The sequence below is a fragment of the Homarus americanus genome, unplaced genomic scaffold, assembly GCF_018991925.1.
Source record: "Homarus americanus isolate GMGI-L3 unplaced genomic scaffold, GMGI_Hamer_2.0 scaffold34921, whole genome shotgun sequence".
Taxonomy (NCBI): domain Eukaryota; kingdom Metazoa; phylum Arthropoda; class Malacostraca; order Decapoda; family Nephropidae; genus Homarus; species Homarus americanus.
The window spans coordinates 19,189,554-19,209,700 of NW_024741901.1; the positions used below are offsets into that span (position 1 = coordinate 19,189,554).

General features: G+C 47.3%; 1 protein-coding gene across 1 annotated transcript in view; it reads left to right on the top strand.

Annotated features, from left to right (window-relative positions):
- LOC121876076 (cytochrome P450 315a1, mitochondrial-like) overlaps positions 1-15,743 on the top strand; it is a 29,228-nt gene extending 13,485 nt beyond the window's left edge. Inside the window, 5 exon segments of the mRNA XM_042380991.1 lie at positions 906-1,151; positions 1,783-1,943; positions 14,145-14,390; positions 15,059-15,384; positions 15,386-15,743. Of these exon segments, the coding sequence (XP_042236925.1) occupies positions 906-1,151; positions 1,783-1,943; positions 14,145-14,390; positions 15,059-15,384; positions 15,386-15,440 (1,034 nt within the window). The 3' untranslated portion in view covers positions 15,441-15,743.
- Positions 15,744-20,147: the final 4,404 nt, after the last annotated feature.

Here is a 20,147-nt window from a genome sequence, read left to right on the forward strand (position 1 = left end):
CTCACTTGAGGTAAATCACAAAAATAACTTCCAAAATGGCACCAAAATTACACGATCATTCTATTATAATTCGATACGCTTACTATGAACTTGGTAGAGGACAAATTGAGCGTACTGTACATAATATGTGTGAGTTTGTACACAGTATACCAGAGTTTCATATGTAAAGAAATTCCAGTAACTTGTGAAGTGAGAATGCACTCTTTTGGTTAGTTTGAGCAGTAACACAAAGATAGCGACCACAATGTGTAGAAACTGCACGGAGACTGTTGCAGTGGGTTGGATCCTGCACCAACACACTCATATAATTATAGGCCTAAGTAAGTAACATATATACATGAACGTGCGGTGGCCATCTGTGAATATCCGCATCCACACCCTTATCCACACTGCCCCTGGCGGATCGGTAGGCTTACGGGACCTACTTTCATCTTTCATATCAACAAATGTAGTACTGTACTTTATGCCTTAATGGATCTATACACACGGAAGAGTAAATCCATAACTCCTTCAAACTCCTTCATGTCTGAGGGTTGGAGACCACGGCCCTCCACGCCAAAGGGGCTGCTTTTACCAACTCTCCCACATTGTGTATACCTCTCAGGTGAACCAGTCTCTGACCCTCCTACTCTTCCTTTTACCTATAAACATCTACTGTACACTGTTATCATCTCCTCCATGGCTGTGTTACCGAAGTATCTCAATTTTATTTTTCTATGAATGTTTATTAATTATCCTGTTGTTCTAGTCAGTCTTAATGCTTCTTTATTTGTTTATCTACCAGTATAAGACATCTTTACTCTCCCTCTGTTGTCTCCTGGAGGTGTCCTCGCCTCTGATCATACACTACACTTCAGCCGTCATCGTCCCAAACTAACTGTCCCGATGATGATCTTTCTCGACAGCCCTGGGCGTCATGGTGTTCGGGAGTAGGTTGGGTTTTCTGCAGCAGGAACCTGGGAGTCCCGACGGCGCCCCCAACCGCAGCAGCAACAGTAGACAGGAGGAGATGGAGAAGTTTATAGAGGCGATACACGGGATCTTCAAGGAGACCTGTGCCATGGGTACCTTCCCCCCTACCCTGGCCAGAGCCCTCCACCTCCCTGTCTGGACCCGCTTTGCTGATGCTGTCGACCGCGCCCTTGTTGCCGGTGGGTCTTAGTACACGACCTCTACGCTACTTCCACTGGTGCACGTCCTCTACACATTCACTGATACACGTCCCCACATTCACTGATACACGCCTCTACACATTTACTGATACACGCCCTCACACATTCACTGATACACGCCCTCTCATATTCACTGATACACGCCCTCTACACATTTACTGATACACGCCTCTACACATTCACTGATACACATCCTCTACACATTCACTGATACACGCCCTACACATTTACTGATACACGCTCTACACATTCACTGATACACGCCCTCTACACATTTACTGATACACGCCTTCTACACATTTATTGATACACGCCCCTACACATTTACTGATACACGCCCTCTACACATTCACTGATACACGCCCTCTACACATTTACGATACACGCCCCTACACATTCACTGATACACGCCTTCTACACATTCACCGATACACGCTGCCCTCTGCACATTCACTGATACACGCCCTCTACACATTCACTGATAAACGCCTTCTACACATTCACTGATACACGCCGCCTTCTACACATTCACTGATACACGTACCCACACCTACCACTGGGCATTAAGAAATTCCTCGGAGTTTTATTTCCCTCTTTTGCTATCCTACAGGCCAACAGCTGGTGCAGGAGGGACTAAGGGAGTCACGGAGGAGGCAGGAGCTAGGAGAGGAGCCCGTGACCCTGCTGGACCACCTACTGCTGGAGGACAACCTCGACCACAACAGAATCATTCGTCTTCTTACCGACCTGTTCCTTGCTGCCGCAGATACGGTTAGTGTGAGGATCTGTGTGGGGGTGTCGTGAGTACGTTAACTTAATCCCTTGAGTACGATAACTTAATCCCTGAGTACGATAACTTAATCCCTTGTGTATGAGAATTCAATCTCTAGAGTAAGACGACTTAATCCTTTGAGCATGATGACTTAACCCTTGAACGATAGTTTAATTCATTTGTGTACTGAAAGGGTTACGGCATCAAATCAAAGAGCTGTCATTATACTCAAGGGGTCAAGTTATCATACTCAAAGGATTAAGTCATCATACTCAAGAGATTAAATAAGAGTCAGTAATTCGCGAATTCTCTACTGTTTACGTTCTATGTGTAAGAACATTTAGGCGTGTATCCCATCACCGCCATTCTGCATTCCACTGTTTACTCCCATTTACCTCTCTCCTTTATTTACTAGTGGCTGGTGTTTATTATTTTATTATTATTATATTATTATTATTATTATTATTATTATTATTATTATTATTATTATACCATCTGTCACCACCTAACGGAGCTACATCAGTGGCAGATAATATTAAACTGATCTGCTTAGGAAAGGATTGGTAACTATGGCAACGGAGACGCAGCCTTATGAGGTCAGGAGCAGCCATATTAGGTCACCCAACCAGCAGGTGATGGAGGTGAGGTGTTGTCCAGGTGTAATGGTCGTGTATTGTGTAGTAATTGGTCAATGTGTCCCGATGATATACTGTAGGTCTTTTACTGTACACTAGATATACTGTATATGATCACCTGAATTTCCCCCCACCCCCAAGTTTATTTCACCTGATGATTAAACACCTAAACACTAACTTAACCTAACCTAACCTGACTTAACCTAACCAAACCTAACCTGACCTAACCAACTCCAACCCTAACCTAACCCGGACCTAACCTGACCTAACCCCTCCAGGTATCATTTGGATGTTTACTCATCAGGTGAAATAAACTGTGATACCTAATCTTCAGGTAATCTAATCCATTCTAACATTTTATTCATATATACATAAATATACTATATGTGTCGACTGTTTTTGTTGTTGTTGTTGAAGGATGACATTTATTACATCATGTTAGAAGGAGTTTGAGCTTACATGATGTCACTTGTTTCTGTAAGTCGGTAAAAATGGACGAACTAGGAGAAGTTTACTCAAGAGTTTTATTTATACACGAGAATGTGAAAGTATATGGTGATTACCTCATGAGTTTCTGTTTTAAGTATTAATAATGCGAGGATGTGGATGAGAGAGGGTGGTGATGGCTGTGGAGGGGAGAGGTGGTGATGTGGCTGTGGGAGGGAGTGTGATGTGGTTGTGGGAGGGGAGTGTGATGTGGCTGTGGAGGGGAGAGGGTGGTGATGTGGCTGTGGAGGGGAGTGGTGATGTGGCTGTGGAGGGAGTGGTGATGTGGCTGTGGAGGGAGAGGGTGGTGATGTGGCTGTGAGGGGAGTGGTGATGTGGTTGTGGAGGGGGAGTGGTGATGTGGCTGTGGAGGGGAGAGGGTGGTGATGTGGCTGTGGAGGGAGAGGGTGGTGATGTGGCTGTGGAGGGGAGAGGGTGATGTGGCTGTGGAGGGAGGTGATGTGGGTGGGGAGGGAGAGGGTGGTGATGTGGCTGTGGAGGGGAGTGGTGATGTGGCTGTGGAGGGAGGAGGAGGGTGATGTGGCTGTGGAGGGAGAGGGTGGTGATGGCTGTGAGGAGAGGGTGGGATGTGTGTGAGGGAGAGGATGGCTGTGGAGGGAGGAGGGTGGTGATGTGGTTGGGAGGGAGAGGGTGGTGATGTGGCTGTGAGGGGAGTGGTGATGGGGAGGGAGAGGGGTGGTGTGTGGCTGTGGAGGGAGAGGGGGGGGATGTGGCTGTGGAGGGGAGAGGGTGGTGGATGTGGCTGTGGAGGGGAGAGGGTGGTGATGTGCGGAGGGAGTGGTGATGTGGCTGTGGAGGGGAGAGGGTGGTGATGTGGCTGTGGAGGGAGAGGGTGGTGATGTGGCTGTGGAGGGAGAGGGTGGTGATGTGGCTGTGGAGGGGAGAGGGTGGTGATGGCTGTGGAGGGAGAGAGGGTGGTGATGTGGCTGTGGAGGGGAGGGAGATGGCTGTGGAGGGAGAGGGTGGTGATGTGGCTGTGGAGGGAGTGGTGATGTGGTTGTGGAGGGGAGTGGTGATGTGGTTGTGGAGGGGAGTGGTGATGTGGTTGTGAGGGGAGTGGTGATGTGGTTGGGAGGGGGAGGGTGATGTGGTTGTGGGAGGGAGAGGGTGGTGATGTGGCTGTGGAGGGGAGAGGTGGTGATGTGGCTGTGGAGGGGAGTGGTGATGTGGTTGTGGAGGGGAGGTGGTGGTGATGTGGCTGTGGAGGGGAGAGGGTGGTGATGTGGCTGTGGAGGGGAGAGGGTGGTGATGTGGTTGTGGAGGGAGAGGGGTATGTGGTTGTGGAGGGGAGTGGTGGATGTGATTGTGGAGGGAGAGGGTGGTGATGTGGCTGTGGAGGGAGAGGGTGGTGATGTGGTTGTGGAGGGAGTGGTGATGTGGTTGTGGAGGGAGAGGGTGGTGATGTGGCTGGGAGGGAGTGGTGATGGCTGGTGGGAGGGGAGAGGGTGGTGATGTGGCTGTGGAGGGGGAGAGGGTGGTGATAGGCTGTGGAGGGGAGAGGGTGGGTGATGTGGCTGTGGAGGGAGGAGGGTGGTGATGTGGGTTGTGGGAGGGGAGAGGGTGGTGATGTGGCTGTGGAGGGGAGAGGGTGGTGAGGGCTGTGGAGGGAGAGGGTGGTGAGGGCTGTGGAGGGGAGAGGGTGGTGATGCTGTGGAGGGAGAGGGTGGTGATGTGGCTGTGGAGGGAGTGGTGATGTGGTTGTGGAGGAGAGGTGGTGATGTGGTTGTGGAGGGAGTGGTGATGTGGTTGTGGAGGGGAGAGGGTGGTGATGTGGCTGTGGGAGGGAGGGTGATGTGGCTGTGGAGGGGAGAGGGTGGTGATGTGGTTGTGGAGGGAAGTGGTGATGTGGTTGTGGAGGGGGAGTGGTGATGTGGCTGTGGAGGGAGAGGGTGGTGATGTGGCTGTGGGGAGAGTGGTGTGACTGTGGAGGGGAGGGGTGGTGATGTGACTGTGGAGGGGAGGGGTGGTGATGTGGGCTGTGGAGGGGAGAGGGTGGTGAAGTGGCTGTGGAGGGAGAGGGTGTGATGTGGCTGTGGGGAGAGGGTGACTGTGGAGGGGAGTGGTGAAGTGGCTGTGGAGGGGAGAGTGGTGATGTGCTGTGGGGGAGAGTGGTGACTGTGGAGGGAGAGGGTGGTGATGGCTGTGGAGGGAGGGTGGTGATGGCTGTGGAGGGAGAGGGTGGTGATGTGGCTGTGGAGGGAGAGGGTGGTGATGTGGCTGTGGAGGGGAGAGGGTGGTGATGTGGCTGTGGAGGAGAGAGGGTGGTGATTAGTGGCTGTAGGAGAGAGGGGTGGTGATGTGGCTGTGGAGGGGAGAGGGTGGTGATGTGGCTGTGGAGGGGAGTGGTGATGTGGTTGTGGAGGGAGGGTGATGGCTGTGGAGGGGAGGGGGGTGGTGATGTGGTTGTGGAGGGGAGAGGGTGGTGATGTGGCTGTGAGGAGAGGGTGGTGATGTGGCTGTGGAGGGGAGGAGGGGTGGTGGTGGCTGTGGAGGGAGGATGTGGTTGTGGAGGGGAGAGGGTGGTGATGGTTGTGGAGGGAGAGGGTGGTGATGTGGCTGTGGAGGGGAGAGTGGTGATGTGGCTGTGGAGGGGAGAGGGTGGTGATGTGGCTGTGGAGGGAGTGGTGATGTGGCTTGTGGGAGGGGAGTGGTGATGTGGCTGTGAGGGAGAGGGTGGTGATGTGGCTGTGGAGGGAGAGGGTGGTGATGTGGCTGTGGAGGGAGGGAGGATGGCTGTGGAGGGAGAGGGTGGTGATGTGGCTGTGGAGGGGAGGGGGGTGGTGATGTGGCTGTGGAGGGAGAGGGTGGGATGTGGCTGTGGAGGGAGAGGGTGGTGATGTGGCTGTGGAGGGGAGAGAGGGTGGTGATGTGTGTGGCGGGGAGAGGGGTGGTGATGTGGCTGTGGAGGGGAGGGGGTGGTGATGTGGCTGTGGAGGAGAGAGGGTGGTGATGTGGCTGTGGAGGGAGAGGTGGTGAAGTGGCTGTGGAGGAGAGAGAGGGTGGTGATGTGGCTGTGGAGGGGAGAGGGTGGTGATGTGGCTGTGGAGGGAGGGGGTGGTGTGGCTGTGGGGAGTGGTGTGACTGTGGAGGGAGGGGTGGTAATGGTTGTAGAGACGGGTTGATGTGGTTGGTGATGTGGGCTGTGGGGTGGACTGGGGTGGTGATGTGGCTGTGGAAGAGAGAGGAAAGTTGTGGTTGCTGGAGGAGGAGGAGGAGGAGTAGTAGTATCAAGATCGTGGAGCATTATGGTATCAAGATCGTGGAGCATTATGGTATCAAGGTCTTGGAGCATTATGGGGTCATACACCTTCTGAGAAATGTTTTTATTTGATTTATTTTTATTATTTCACTATTATCAGCAGCCAGGAGAGTAGAGACAGAGCACAATACAGATGCTGAAGAACTATTTTGGTTTATTTTTACGTGACTACAAGACGCACACACACACACACACACACACACACACACACACACACACACATATATCATATCATCACCATCATCATCACTGGTCTGGGTTCATCATCACTTTCCTTTTTCTACAGGACATTAAACTCGCTTCTCTCTTCACTATACACTTGTTAATATTAGGAGTCTATTTAACCTTAATATCAGCGAATAAGTTAAAGAAAAACATTAGACATTTGTAAATGATAACATGAATTACACAAGAGAAACGGACAGACTGTTTGGAGAGAGAGAGAGAGAGAGAGAGAGAGAGAGAGAGAGAGAGAGAGAGAGAGAGAGAGAGAGAGTGGTGTGTGTGTGTTTGAATGAGTTTATTGAATTCAGGTAGATTCTGGGCGTCATGTTGATGTTATTATGGTATGTTGTTTGTGTGTTTTATCTTCAGTTAACCGAGCAGGTGTGTTCTGACGTCATCACTTACAAGGAATATCCAGTTCTACCCACTTACCATAGTAACAGTGACAGACACTTACCATAGTAACAGTGACAGACACTTACCATAGTAACAGTGACAGACACTTACCATAGTAACAGTGACAGACACTTACCATAGTAACACAGTGACAGATATTTCACTATAGTAACAGTGACAGACACTTACCATAGTAACACAGGACAGACACTCATAGTAACAGTGACAGACACTTACCAGTACCAGTGACAGACACTTACCATAGTAACAGTGACAGACACTTACCATAGTAACAGTGACAGACACTTACCGAAGGGGTAACACAGTGACAGACACTTACCATAAGTAACACAGTGACAGACACTTACCATAGTAACAGTGACAGACACTTTACCATAGTAATAACAGTGACAGACACTACCGGCGTAGTAACAGTGACAGACACTCCTACCATAGTAACACAGTTACAGATACTACCATAGTAACAGTGATTAAGTATACTACCATAACAGCATATAGACACTAGTAACAGCATGGCATACTCTACCATAGTAACAGTGACAGACACTTACCATAGTAACACAGTGACAGACACTTACCATAGTAACAACAGTGACAGACACTTACCATAGTAACAGTGACAGACACTTACCATAGTAACAGTGACAGACACCTCTACCATGCAACAGTGACAGACACTTACCATAGTAACAGTGACAGACACTTTACCATAGTAACAGTGACAGTACACTCTACCATAGTAACACAGTGACAGATACTCTCATACTCATAGTAACACACAGTGACAGACACTACCATAGTAACACAGTGACAGACACTTACCATAGTAACACAGTGACAGATACTTACCATAGCAACACAGTGACACACTTAACATGGAAAACACAGTGACAGACACTTACCATACACAGTGACAGACACTTACCATATAAATATGACAGACACTTACCATAGTAACACAGTGACAGACACTTACCATAGTAACACAGTGACAGACACTTACCATAGTAACACAGTGACAGACACCCTACCATAGTAAACAGTGACAGACACTTTACCATAGTAACAGTGACAGACACTTACCATAGTAACACAGTGACAGAGACACTTACCATAGTAACACAGTGACAGACACTTACCATATAGTAACAGTGACAGACACTTACCATAGTAACATACAGTGACAAGACACTTCACCATAGTAACACAGTGACAGACACTCACCATAGTAACAACACAGTGACAGACACTTACCAAGGCACACAGTGACAGACACCATAGTACACAGCACAGACACTTACCATAGTAACACAGTGACAGACACTTACCATAGTAACAGTGACAGACACTCACATAGTAACAGTGACAGACACTACCATAGTAACAGCATGGCATACTACCATAGTAACAGTGACAGACACTTACCATAGTAACACAGTGACAGACACACTTACCATAGCAACACAGTGACAGACACCCTACCATAGTAAATAGTGACAGACACACTCACCATAGTAACACAGTGACAGACACTTACCATAGTAACACAGTGACAGACACTTTTACCATAGTAACACAGTGACAGACACTTACCATAGTAACGCTGCTACGGACACCACTATAGTAACAGTGACAGACACTTACCATAGCGTATACAGTGACAGACACTTACCATAGTAAATGGCTGTATATATGCACGCCTAAGAAAATACAGCATGTGACACTTACCATAGTAAATACAGTGACAGACACTACCATAGTAACACAGTGACAGACACTTACTATATAACAGTGACAGACACTTACCATAGTAACACAGGACAGACACTTACCATAGTAACAACACAGTGACAGACACTACCATAGTAACAGTGACAGACACCTTCTACCATGCAGGCAGACAGACACTCACCATAGTAACACAGTGACAGACACTTACCATAGTAACACAGGACAGACACTTACCATAGTAAATACGGTGCGACAGACACTTACCATAGTAACACAGTGACAGACACTTACCATAGTAACACAGCACAGACACTTACCATAGTAACACAGTGACAGACACTTACCATAGTAACACAGTGACAGACACTTACCATAGTAACACAGCACGGCAGACACTACTATATAGTAACACAGTGACAGACACCTCACTATAGTAACAGTGACAGACACTTACCATAGTAACACAAAGTGACAGACACTTACCATATAAATGAGTGTATAGACATCTACCACAGTAACACAGTGACAGACACTTACCATAGTAACACAGCATGTATACTACCATAGTAACAGTGACAGACACTCCTACCACAGTAACACAGTGACAGACACTTACCAGTAACACAGTGACAGACACTGCTACTCAGTAGTAACACAGGCGACAGATACTACCATAGTGTAACACAGTGACAGACACTTACCATAGTAACACACAGTGACAGACACTCCTACCATAAAAATACAGTATATAAGACTTACCATGCAATACAGTGACGGCATGACACTACCATAGTAACAGCATGCATATCTCTACCATGGTAAATGTTGTCAAGACACTACCATAGTAACATTGAAAGGACAGACACTACCATAGTAACACAGGACAGACACTTACTCATAGTAACACAGTGACACACATTACCTCATCATAGTAACACAGTGGAATAGACACTTTTACCATAGTAACGGCTATAATACTTACTGAGAGTAACAGTGACAGACACTACTATAGTAACACAGTGACACAGACACTTACCATAGTAACACAGTGACAGACACTTACTATGAAGTGTAAATGACAGCACAGACACTACCATAGTAACAGTGACAGACATTTTACCATAGTAACACAGTGACAGACACTTACTCATAGTAACACAGTGACAGACACTTACCATAGTAACACAGTGACAGACACTCATAGTAACACAGTGACAGACACTTACCATAGTACTGCAGTGACAGACACTTACCATAGTAACACAGTGACAGACACTTACTCATAGTAACACAAAGACACACTACCATAGTAACACAGTGACAGACACTTACCATAGTAACACAGTGACAGACACTTACCATAGTAACACAGTGACATACCACCATAGTAACACAGTGACAGACACTTACCATAGTAACACAGTGACAGACACTTACCATAGTAACACAGTGACAGACACTTACCATAGTAAATGACAGTGACAGATACTTACCATAGTAACACAGTGACAGACACTGTACCATAGTAACACAGTGACAGACACTACCATAGTAACAACACAGTGACAGACACTTACCATAGTAACACAGTGACAGACACTTACCATAGTAACACAGTGACAGACACACCATAGTAAATACATGCATACCTTACCATAGTAACAGTGACAGACACTTACCATAGTAAATATTACAGTGACAGACACTTACCATAGTAATAGAAAGAGACAGACACTTACCATAGTAACACAGTGACAGACACTTACCATAGTAACAGTGATACACTCTACCATAGTAACAGTGACACTACCAAGGTAACATATGCACAGACACTTACCATAGTAAACAGGCATAGACACTACCATAGTAACACACAGCGGACATACCTACCATAGTAACACAGTGACATACTTACCATAGTAACACATGCGACAGACACTTACCATAGTAATACAGCATACATTAATTTCTACCATAGTAACACAGTGACAGACACTTACCATAGTAACACACAGTGACAGACACTACCATAGTAACAACACAGTGACAGATACTTACCATAGTAACACAGTGACAGACACTCACCATAGTAACATAGCACAGACACTACTATAGTAAACACAGTGACAGACACTTACCATAGTAACACAGTGACAGACACTTACTCATAGTAACACAGTGACACAGACACTTACCATAGTAACACAGTGACAGACACTACCATAGTAACATGAAGGAGTATACTTACCAGAAAATACACAGTGACAGACACTACCATAGTAACACAGCATGACACTTACCATAGTAAATACACAGTGACAGACACTTACCATAGTAACACAGTGACACACACTTACCATAGTAACACAGTGACAGACACTTACTCATAGTAACAGTGACAGACACTTACCATAGTAACACAGTGACAGACACTTACCATAGTAACACAGTGACAGACACTTACCTATAGTAACAGTACAGACACTACCATAGTAACACAGTGACAGACACTTACCATGTACAGTGACAGACACTTACCATAGTAACAGTGACAGACACTACCATAGTAACACACAGTGACAGACACTTACCATAGTAACACAGTGACAGACACTCCTACCATAGTAACACAGTGACAGACACTTACCATAGTAACACAGTGACAGACACCTCTACCATAACAGTGACAGACATCACTATAGTAACACAGTGACAGACACTTACCATAAAACACAGTACAGAGCACGCACAAGGTAACACAGTGACAGACACTACCATAGTAACACAGTGACACACTACCATAGTAACACAGTGACAGACACTTACCATAGTAACACAGTGACAGACACTTACTATAGTAACACAGTGACAGACACTTTACCATAGTAACAGGACAGACACTTACCATAGTAAACATGTTACGTATACCTATCATAGTAACACAGTGACAGACACTTACCATAGTAACACAGTGACAGACACTTACCATAAGTAACACAGTGACAGACACTTACTCTGCAACACAGTGACAGACACTTACCATAGTAACAGTGACAGACACCATTTGCAAAATTACAGCATGACACTACCATAGTACACAGTGACACACTGTCATAGTAACACAGTGACATACTACCATAGTAACAGTGACAGACACTACTATAGTAACACAGTGACAGACACTTACCATAGTAACACAGTGACAGACACTACTATGAAAATACAGTGACAGACACTTACTATAGTAACACAGTGACAGACACTTTCATAGTAACAGTGACAGACACTTGCTCATAGTAAACACAGTGACAGACACTTACCATAGTAATAACACAGTGACAGACACTTACCATAGTAACACAGTGACAGCACTTACCATAGGTGAATATTGCGACAGACACTTACCATAGTAACACAGTGACAGACACTTACCATAGTAACACAGTGACAGACACTTACCATAGTAACAGTGACAGACACTCTAACATAGTAACACAGTGACAGCATTACCTTAACTCATAGTAACACAGTGACATACTGCTTCATAGTAACACAGTGACAGACACTTTACCATAGTAACACAGTGACAGACACTACCATAGTAACACAGTGACAGACACTTACCATAGTAACACAGTGACAGACACTTACCATAGTAACAGTGACAGACATCTTCACTATAGTAAATACACAGTGACAGACACTTACCATAGTAAACACAGTGACAGACACTACCATAGTAACACAGTGACAGACACTTACCATAGTAACAGTGACAGACACTTACCATAACACAGTGACAGACACTACCATAGTAACACAGTGACAAGACACTATCATAGTAACACAGTGACAGACACTTATCATAGTAACACAGTGACAGACACTTACCATAGTAACATGAGTATACATCTTCTACCATAGTAACATTGTGCCAGACACACTTACCATAGTAACACAGTGACAGACACTTACCATAGTAACACAGTGACAGACACTTTACCATAGTAACACAGTGACAGACACTTACCATAGTAACACAGTGACAGACACTTACCATAGTAACACAGTGACAGACACTATCATAGTAACACAGTGACAGACACTTACCATAGTAACAGTGACAGACACTACCATATAGTAACACAGTGACAGACACTTACTATATAACACAGTGACACAGACATACTACTATATAGTAACAGTGACAGACACTACCATAGTAACACAGTGACAGACACTTACCATATAACACAGTGACAGCATTACTACCATAGTAACACAGTGACAGACACTTACCATAGTAACACAGTGACAGACACTACCATATAGTAAATACAGTGACAGACACTTACCATAGTAACACAGTGACAGACACTACCATAGTAACACAGCATATTACTCACTATAGTAACACGCGACAGACACTTGAATTATAGTAACACAGTGACAGACACTTACCATAGTAACACAGTGACAGACACTTACCAGCACAGTGACAGACACTCACTAGTAACACAGTGACAGACACTTACCATAGTAACAGACACGTACTGTACCATAGTAACAGACACGTACTGTACCATAGTAACAGACACGTACTGTACCATAGTAACAGACACGTACAGTACCATAGTAACAGACACGTACAGTACCATAGTAACAGACACGTACAGTACCATAGTAACAGACACGTACTGTACCATAGTAATAGCCGCCATCTCGTTTAACCTACTAGAGGTCAAGGAGGTGACTCGGTTGTAACTGTGAGGTATATGGCGGCGTGCTGAGACACCCACACAAGGAGGGCTGTTGGTCACCTCAGAATAAGCCTACGTGGAAGTGGTCCCTGCTTGGTGTGGTGACAGTGTGGTGTTTTAGTGGGTGGTGTCTGGGTCCAACTGGCTCCTGGGGCGGAGGGGATACACAGAGTTTACTGGGAGAGAGGATGGGTGAGGAGAGGCGTCTGGGAGTAGGAGTGGGGAAAGGAGGGGTACCCTCAGTAGGTACTGGGAGTGTTTCCTTCCATCATTTAACCACAGACATTACTACTACCCCTTGTTTTCTTCTCTTCCTCTTTTTTGTCCTCTTCCAGAATAGAATTTTTTTTTTTTTTGCTACTTTCGTTGGTGATGTGCTGTTCGTCAAAAGAGCCAGGATGCAGTTCCGAGAAATAGGCAGCAGGTGGTGGCATTGTTACGCCCACCTTCCTCCCACACGATGTCACCCCCACACACCACCAGCTATTGTCCCCATACCATGTTACACAAAACACATTATTATCACCACATTCTCCTTCCTACACAGTGAAACCACACCACCAATCAAAGTTTTTCTTGTGTTTTGAAATAATAACACAAACAACTTGTCCTCTCTCTCACACGGCCTCCATACACCCCTGAATGTTGTGGTACTTTTCCTTCCAGACGTCCCACACAGCCATCTGGTCCCTCTACCTGCTGGGATGCTACCCTCAAGAGGCCCAGCGAGCACGTGAGGAGATCATGGCTGCCGTAGGTGGATCTGGGAACGTACAAGGGGAACACCTGGCCTCCCTGCCATACCTGAAGAGCGTGGTGAAGGAGGCACTGCGGCTGTACCCGGTGGCGCCCTTCCAGACTCGCGTCCTGGACCGTGACACACAGCTCTCTGGCCACCAAGTACCAGCTGGGGTGAGTCGGTCACACTTTACTGTGTGATGCTAAAGACTTTCAAAAGACACAAATGAATACAGTATATAAATAAGGAAATATAAAGACAACTGCATAAGTTAATAATCTAAGTAAACAGAAGTAAAGATAATGTGATCTGTACTTTTATCATATTCTGAAGTCTAGGCCACTTATCCCGTGTTTGTCTACTGTACCCCCGTGTGTCATCCAAACTCCGTTGTGTTCAATGTGACATTTTCAAGGGGAAATATATGGTTTTACTGCTCTTTTTGTGGAATTATTGTATGAACTATTCTTACCTCGAGAGGAGAGTTTCTAAATAATGCAGCTAGATAGACAGTCATCAGTCACTTTGTGTCTAAATATAAGGATAATTACAATCTATAGCTCCTGTCTTAGAGACGAGTACCGAGGCTTCACTTAGTAAATAGTAATAATATTTGGCCTACAAAAGTTTTCTGAGTATTAATAGGAATGTGCATATTTGATCACCAGCTGACCTTACTATTATCTAGCTGTAATATGTAGAAACCTCTCTCGGGAATGCACGATTAAATTTTGGAATTAGTTCATAGCTCTACGAAATGTTCCACAAGAAATTGCTTAACTTCTGTCTTCCCAGCCACTAAATGTCTCTTTCATGACTTGCTAACCATCTCGCCCAGCAGACGATGGTGGTGTTGTCTCTGTATACAACGGGGCGTGACCCCACCCACTTCTCCAACCCTCACCACTTCTGTCCTGAGCGCTGGTTGAGGGACGTACCCGAGGCCACCACTGAACCTTCACACACTTGCTCCTACTCCAACACCTCCATGTCAGCCCCCGACACCTTCCCTTCCTCCACTAACTCCACCAGCCGTCTTCACTCCCACGCCTTCATCCCCTTCGGCGTGGGCGCTCGTTCATGTATTGGTCGCCGGGTGGCTGAGACACAACTTCACTTACTCCTGGCGAAGCTTATACACAGCCTCGACCTGCGGGCAGTGAATCGCTGACATGGTGATGCGTATGGTGGGCGTGACGTCAGAGCCCCTGCAGCAAGGTTGACCCCCTGAACGAGGGACACACCAAGTGAAGGTGTAGAGTGACGGCAGTGGTCCAGTGTGATGGTAGTGTTCCCCCCTCCAGTTAGTGTGAAAATTAAATATAGGAGGAAAATCTGCTTCATGTATATAAAACATTATTATCATTACCTTCGCCTCCCATAACAAGAGGAAGCGTGGGTATTGGCATACGTGTGTGTGTGTGAGAGAGACTCGGACTATATTTAAGTAATTAAGATCAACCTGTAACAAATATCTAATCACTATGTTAAGTCAGTTTGTACCTAAAATAACATAGACACTTCGAGCTGTTTCTCTCATTATCATTCCACTGGGGGCGCTGGTGGAGCGGTACCGCTCTTGCCTCGCAAGCAAGATGTCACAGCTTCGATTCCCGGGCCGGCGGAAGTTGTTTAGACACTCTTCCTAGTCCCCTTGGTCCCTGTTCACCTAGCAGCAAAGTAGATACCTGCTGTAAATCGAAAGTTGCGAATTCGTATTCAGGGACAAGTTGTTGGGGCTTCCAATAACTTGCTGAAGGCATAAAACCATTGACTCTTCAGGCTTCTACGCCCTTGACTCTTCAGGCTTCTACGCCCTTGACTCTTCAGGTTTCTACGCCCTTATCTCATGAGACATAAGGCATGCATGAACTTAGCATGCTTCCGTGTTGGGCGCTGTAAACGCTTCTGCGCTTCACCTACACACAAGGATGTAGAGGGGAGCCCAATAAAAAAAAAAAAAATATAATTTCCTATATCTTGCTGGTTAAGGTACGGAACTTTTCTTAATGTTAATCTGCAACCCAGGACACGTTTAGGAAATTAGGTCAGAGGTTCCAAAGATCAGGGAGGTCAGATCAGAAGTCAAAGGGTATCATTTAGCAAAACATCAATTTTATTGAATACTTCACTGTACATAAGAGGATTGAATCTGAGCTCTTATATTTCTTCATAGAGGTCGTGAGCTATCAACTAAGTCTAGTCCGTTGATGGGTATGTTTACGTGGCATTTCGACTCGTTAACCAGCAACCAATCAACATCGACGAACAGTAACTAAGCTCCACCCATTTTTGGCTTCTTAATAACCAGCAACCAATCAACATCGACGAGCAGTAACCAATCTCCACTCATTTTTAGCATCTTAATAACCACCAATCAACTCCAATAAATTATCACGGTTGCTAAGGTTACCAAAAGAATGACAGAAATTAGCCCACAGGTCAAAATTGTATATTATTTGTACTGTTATTGCATATTCCCAGGTATTGAACGTCCCAGATGGCAGGTCGTATTCAGTACAGCCAGTTTATCTTTTAACCTTCAAAATCATTGATATATTCCACTGTATTCATGAGATCATCGTGGGTAGATTTAAATATTTATGTTTTATGAAATATATCCGGGAATAATACTCTCATTGATAATTATTGCAGTTCACTCGTAGCTAACTCTGATGATAATAACGTTATTGGAACCTTTGTTAAGTTTACATTGTCTGAAGAGGTGTATTGTTTTTCTGTGCATTATGGAGGTACAATATAGTTGTTATGACGTGGTTTATTAAATTATTATTATTACCAGTAGTAGTTGTTGTAGTAGTTGGTGTAGCAGTATTTTTGTTATTGTTGTTGTTTTAAAAAGCCTGGGTGCGTTGATGTGTCCCGGTACAGTGGTGATGTGTGTCCCGGTACTGTGGCGGTGTGTCCCGGTACTGTGGTGGTGTGTCCTGCACTGTGATGGTGTGTGTGTGTTCTCGGTATACTGTGGGTAGTGTGTGTCCCGGTACTGTGATGGTGTGTCCCGGTACTGTGATGGTGGTGTGTGTGTCCCGGTACTGTGGTGGTGTGTCCCGGTACTGTGATGGTGTGTGTGTGTCTCTGTACGTGTGTGATCCCGGTACTGTGGTGGTGTGTGTCCCGGTACTGTGGTGGTGTGTCCTGGTACTGTGATGGTGTGTGTGTGTCTCGGTATACTGTGTAGTGTGTGTCCCGGTACTGTGATGGTGTGTCCCGGTACTGTGATGGTGTGTGTGTCCCGGTACTGTGGTGGTGTGTCCCGGTACTGTGATGGTGTGTGTGTGTCTCGGTATACTGTGGTAGTGTGTGTCCCGGTACTGTGATGGTGTGTGTGTCCCGGTACTGTGGTGGTGTGTCCTGGTACTGTGATGGTGTGTGTGTGTCTCGGCATACTGTGGATTCCCGTACTGTAGTGTGTGTCCCGGTACTGTGATGGTGTGTCCCGGTACTGTGATGGTGTGTGTGTTGACTGTGGTGTCCGTCTGTGGTGTGTGTGTCTCGGTACTGTGGCGGTGATCCGGTACGTGTGATGTGTGTCGGTACTGTGATGGTGTGTGGTCCCGGTACTGTGGTAGTGTGTGTCCGGTACTGTGTGTGTGTCCCGGTACTGTGGTGGTGTGCCCGGTACTGTGGTGGTGTGTGTGTTTGTATACTGTGGTAGTGTGTCCCGGTACTGTGGTGGTGTGTGTTGCCGGCACTTGGGTGTGTGTGTCCCGGTACTGTGGTGGTGTGTGTGTGTCCCGGCACTGTGGTGTGTGTGTGTCTCGGTATCTGTGGTGTGTGTGGGGTGTCCGGTACTGTGGTGTGTGTGTGTCCCGGTACTGTGGTAGTGTGTCCCGGTACTGTGGTGGTGTGTGTTCCCTACTGTGGTGTGTGTGTCCGGTACTGTGGTGGTAGTGTGTGTCCCGAGTGTGTGTCCCGGTACTGTGGTGGTGTGTGTGTCGGACTGGTGTGTGTGTCCCGGTACGTGGTGGGTGTGTGTGTTCGGAGTGGTGGTGTGTGCCCGGTACTGTGGTGGTGTGTGGTCCGGTATGTGGTGGTGTGTGGCCGGTACTTGTGGTGTGTGTGTCCGGTACTGTGTAGTGTGTGTCCGGTACTGTGGTAGTGTGTGTAGTCCCGGTACTGTGGTGGTGTGTGTCCCGGCACTGTGGTGGTGTGTGTGTCTCCGGTATACCGTGGTAGTGTGTGTCCCGGTACTGTGGTGGTGTGTGTGTGTCCCGGTACTGTGGTGGTGTGTGTGTCCCGGTACTGTGGTGGTGTGTGTGTCCCGGGTACTGTGGTGGTGTGTGTGTCCCGGTACTGTGGTGGTGTGTGTGTGTCTCGGTATCTGTGGTAGTGTGTGTCCGGTACTGTGGTGTGTGGTGTGTGTGTGTCTCATCTGTGGTGTGGTGTCTTGAGTGTGTCCCGGTATGTGGTAGTGTGTGTCCGGTACTGTGGTGGTGTGTGTGTGCTGGTACTGTGGTGGTGTGTGTGTGTCTCGGTATACTGTGGTAGTGTGTGTCCCGGTACTGTGGTGGTGTGTGTTCCCGGTACTGTGGTGGTGTGTGTGTCCCGGTACTGTGGTGGTGTGTGTGTCTGGTAGTGTGGTAGTGTGTGTCCCGGTACTGTGGTAGTGTGTGTCCCGGTACTGTGGTGGTGTGTGTGTGTCCCAGTACTGTGGAGGTGTGTCCCGGTACTGTGGTGGTGTGTGTGTGTCCCGGTACGGTAGTGTGTGTCCGTCGGTGTGTCCCGGTACTGTGGTGGTGTGTGTGTCCCGGTACTGTGGTGGTGTGTGTGTCTCGGTATACTGTGGTGTGTGTGTCCCGGTACTGTGGTGGTGTGTGTGTCCCGGTACTGTGGTGGTGTGTGTGTGTCCCGGTACTGTGGTGGTGTGTGTGTCCCGGTGCTGTGGTGGTGTGTGTGTGTCCCGGTACTGTGGTGGTGTGTGTGTGTCTCTGTATACTGTGGTAGTGTGTGTCCCGGTACTGTGGTAGTGTGTGTCTGGTACTGTGGTGGTGTATCCCGGTACTGTGATGGTGTGTGTGTCCCGGCACTGTGGTAGTGTGTGTCCCGGTACTGTGGTGGTGTATCCGGTACTGTGATGGTGTGTGTGTGTCTCGGTATACTGTGGTAGTGTGTGTCCCGGTACTGTGGTAGTGTGTGTCTCGGTACTGTGGCGGTGTGTGTCCCGGTACTGTGGTAGTGTGTGTCCAGGTACTGTGGCGGTGTGATCCCGGTACTGTGGTGATGTGTGTCCGGTACTGTGGCGGTGTGTGTCCCGGTACTGTGGTAGTGTGTGTCCCGGTACTGTGATGGTGTGTGTGTCTCGGTATACTGTGGTAGTGTGTGTCCCGGTACTGTGGTAGTGTGTGTCTCGGTACTGTGGCGGTGTGATCCCGGTACTGTGGTGATGTGTGTCCGGTACTGTGGCGGTGTGTCCCGGTACTGTGGTAGTGTGTGTTCCCGGTACTGTGATGGTGTGTGTGTCTCAGGTACTGTGGTAGTGTGTCCCGGCACCGTGGTGGTGTGTCCGCAGTACTGTGGTAGTGTGTCCAGGTACTGTGGTAGTGTGTGTCCCGGCAATTTGTGTAGTGTGTGTCCCGGTACTGTGGTGGTGTGTGTCCCGGTACTGTGGTGTGTGTCCAGGTACTGTGGTAGTGTGTGTCCCCGGTACTGTGGTAGTGTGTCCTGTACTGTGGTGGTGTGTCCCGGTACTGTGATGGTGTGTGTGTCTCGGCATACTGTGGTAGTGTGTGTCCGGTACGCGGTGTGATCCGGTACTGTGGTGATGTGTGTCCGGACTGTGGCGGTGTGTGTCCCGGTACTGTGGTGGTGTGTGTCCCGGTACTGTGGTAGTGTGTGTCCCGGTACTGTGGTAGTGCCGGTACTGTGTGTAAGCCCGGTACTGTGATGGTGTGTCCCGGTACTGTGGT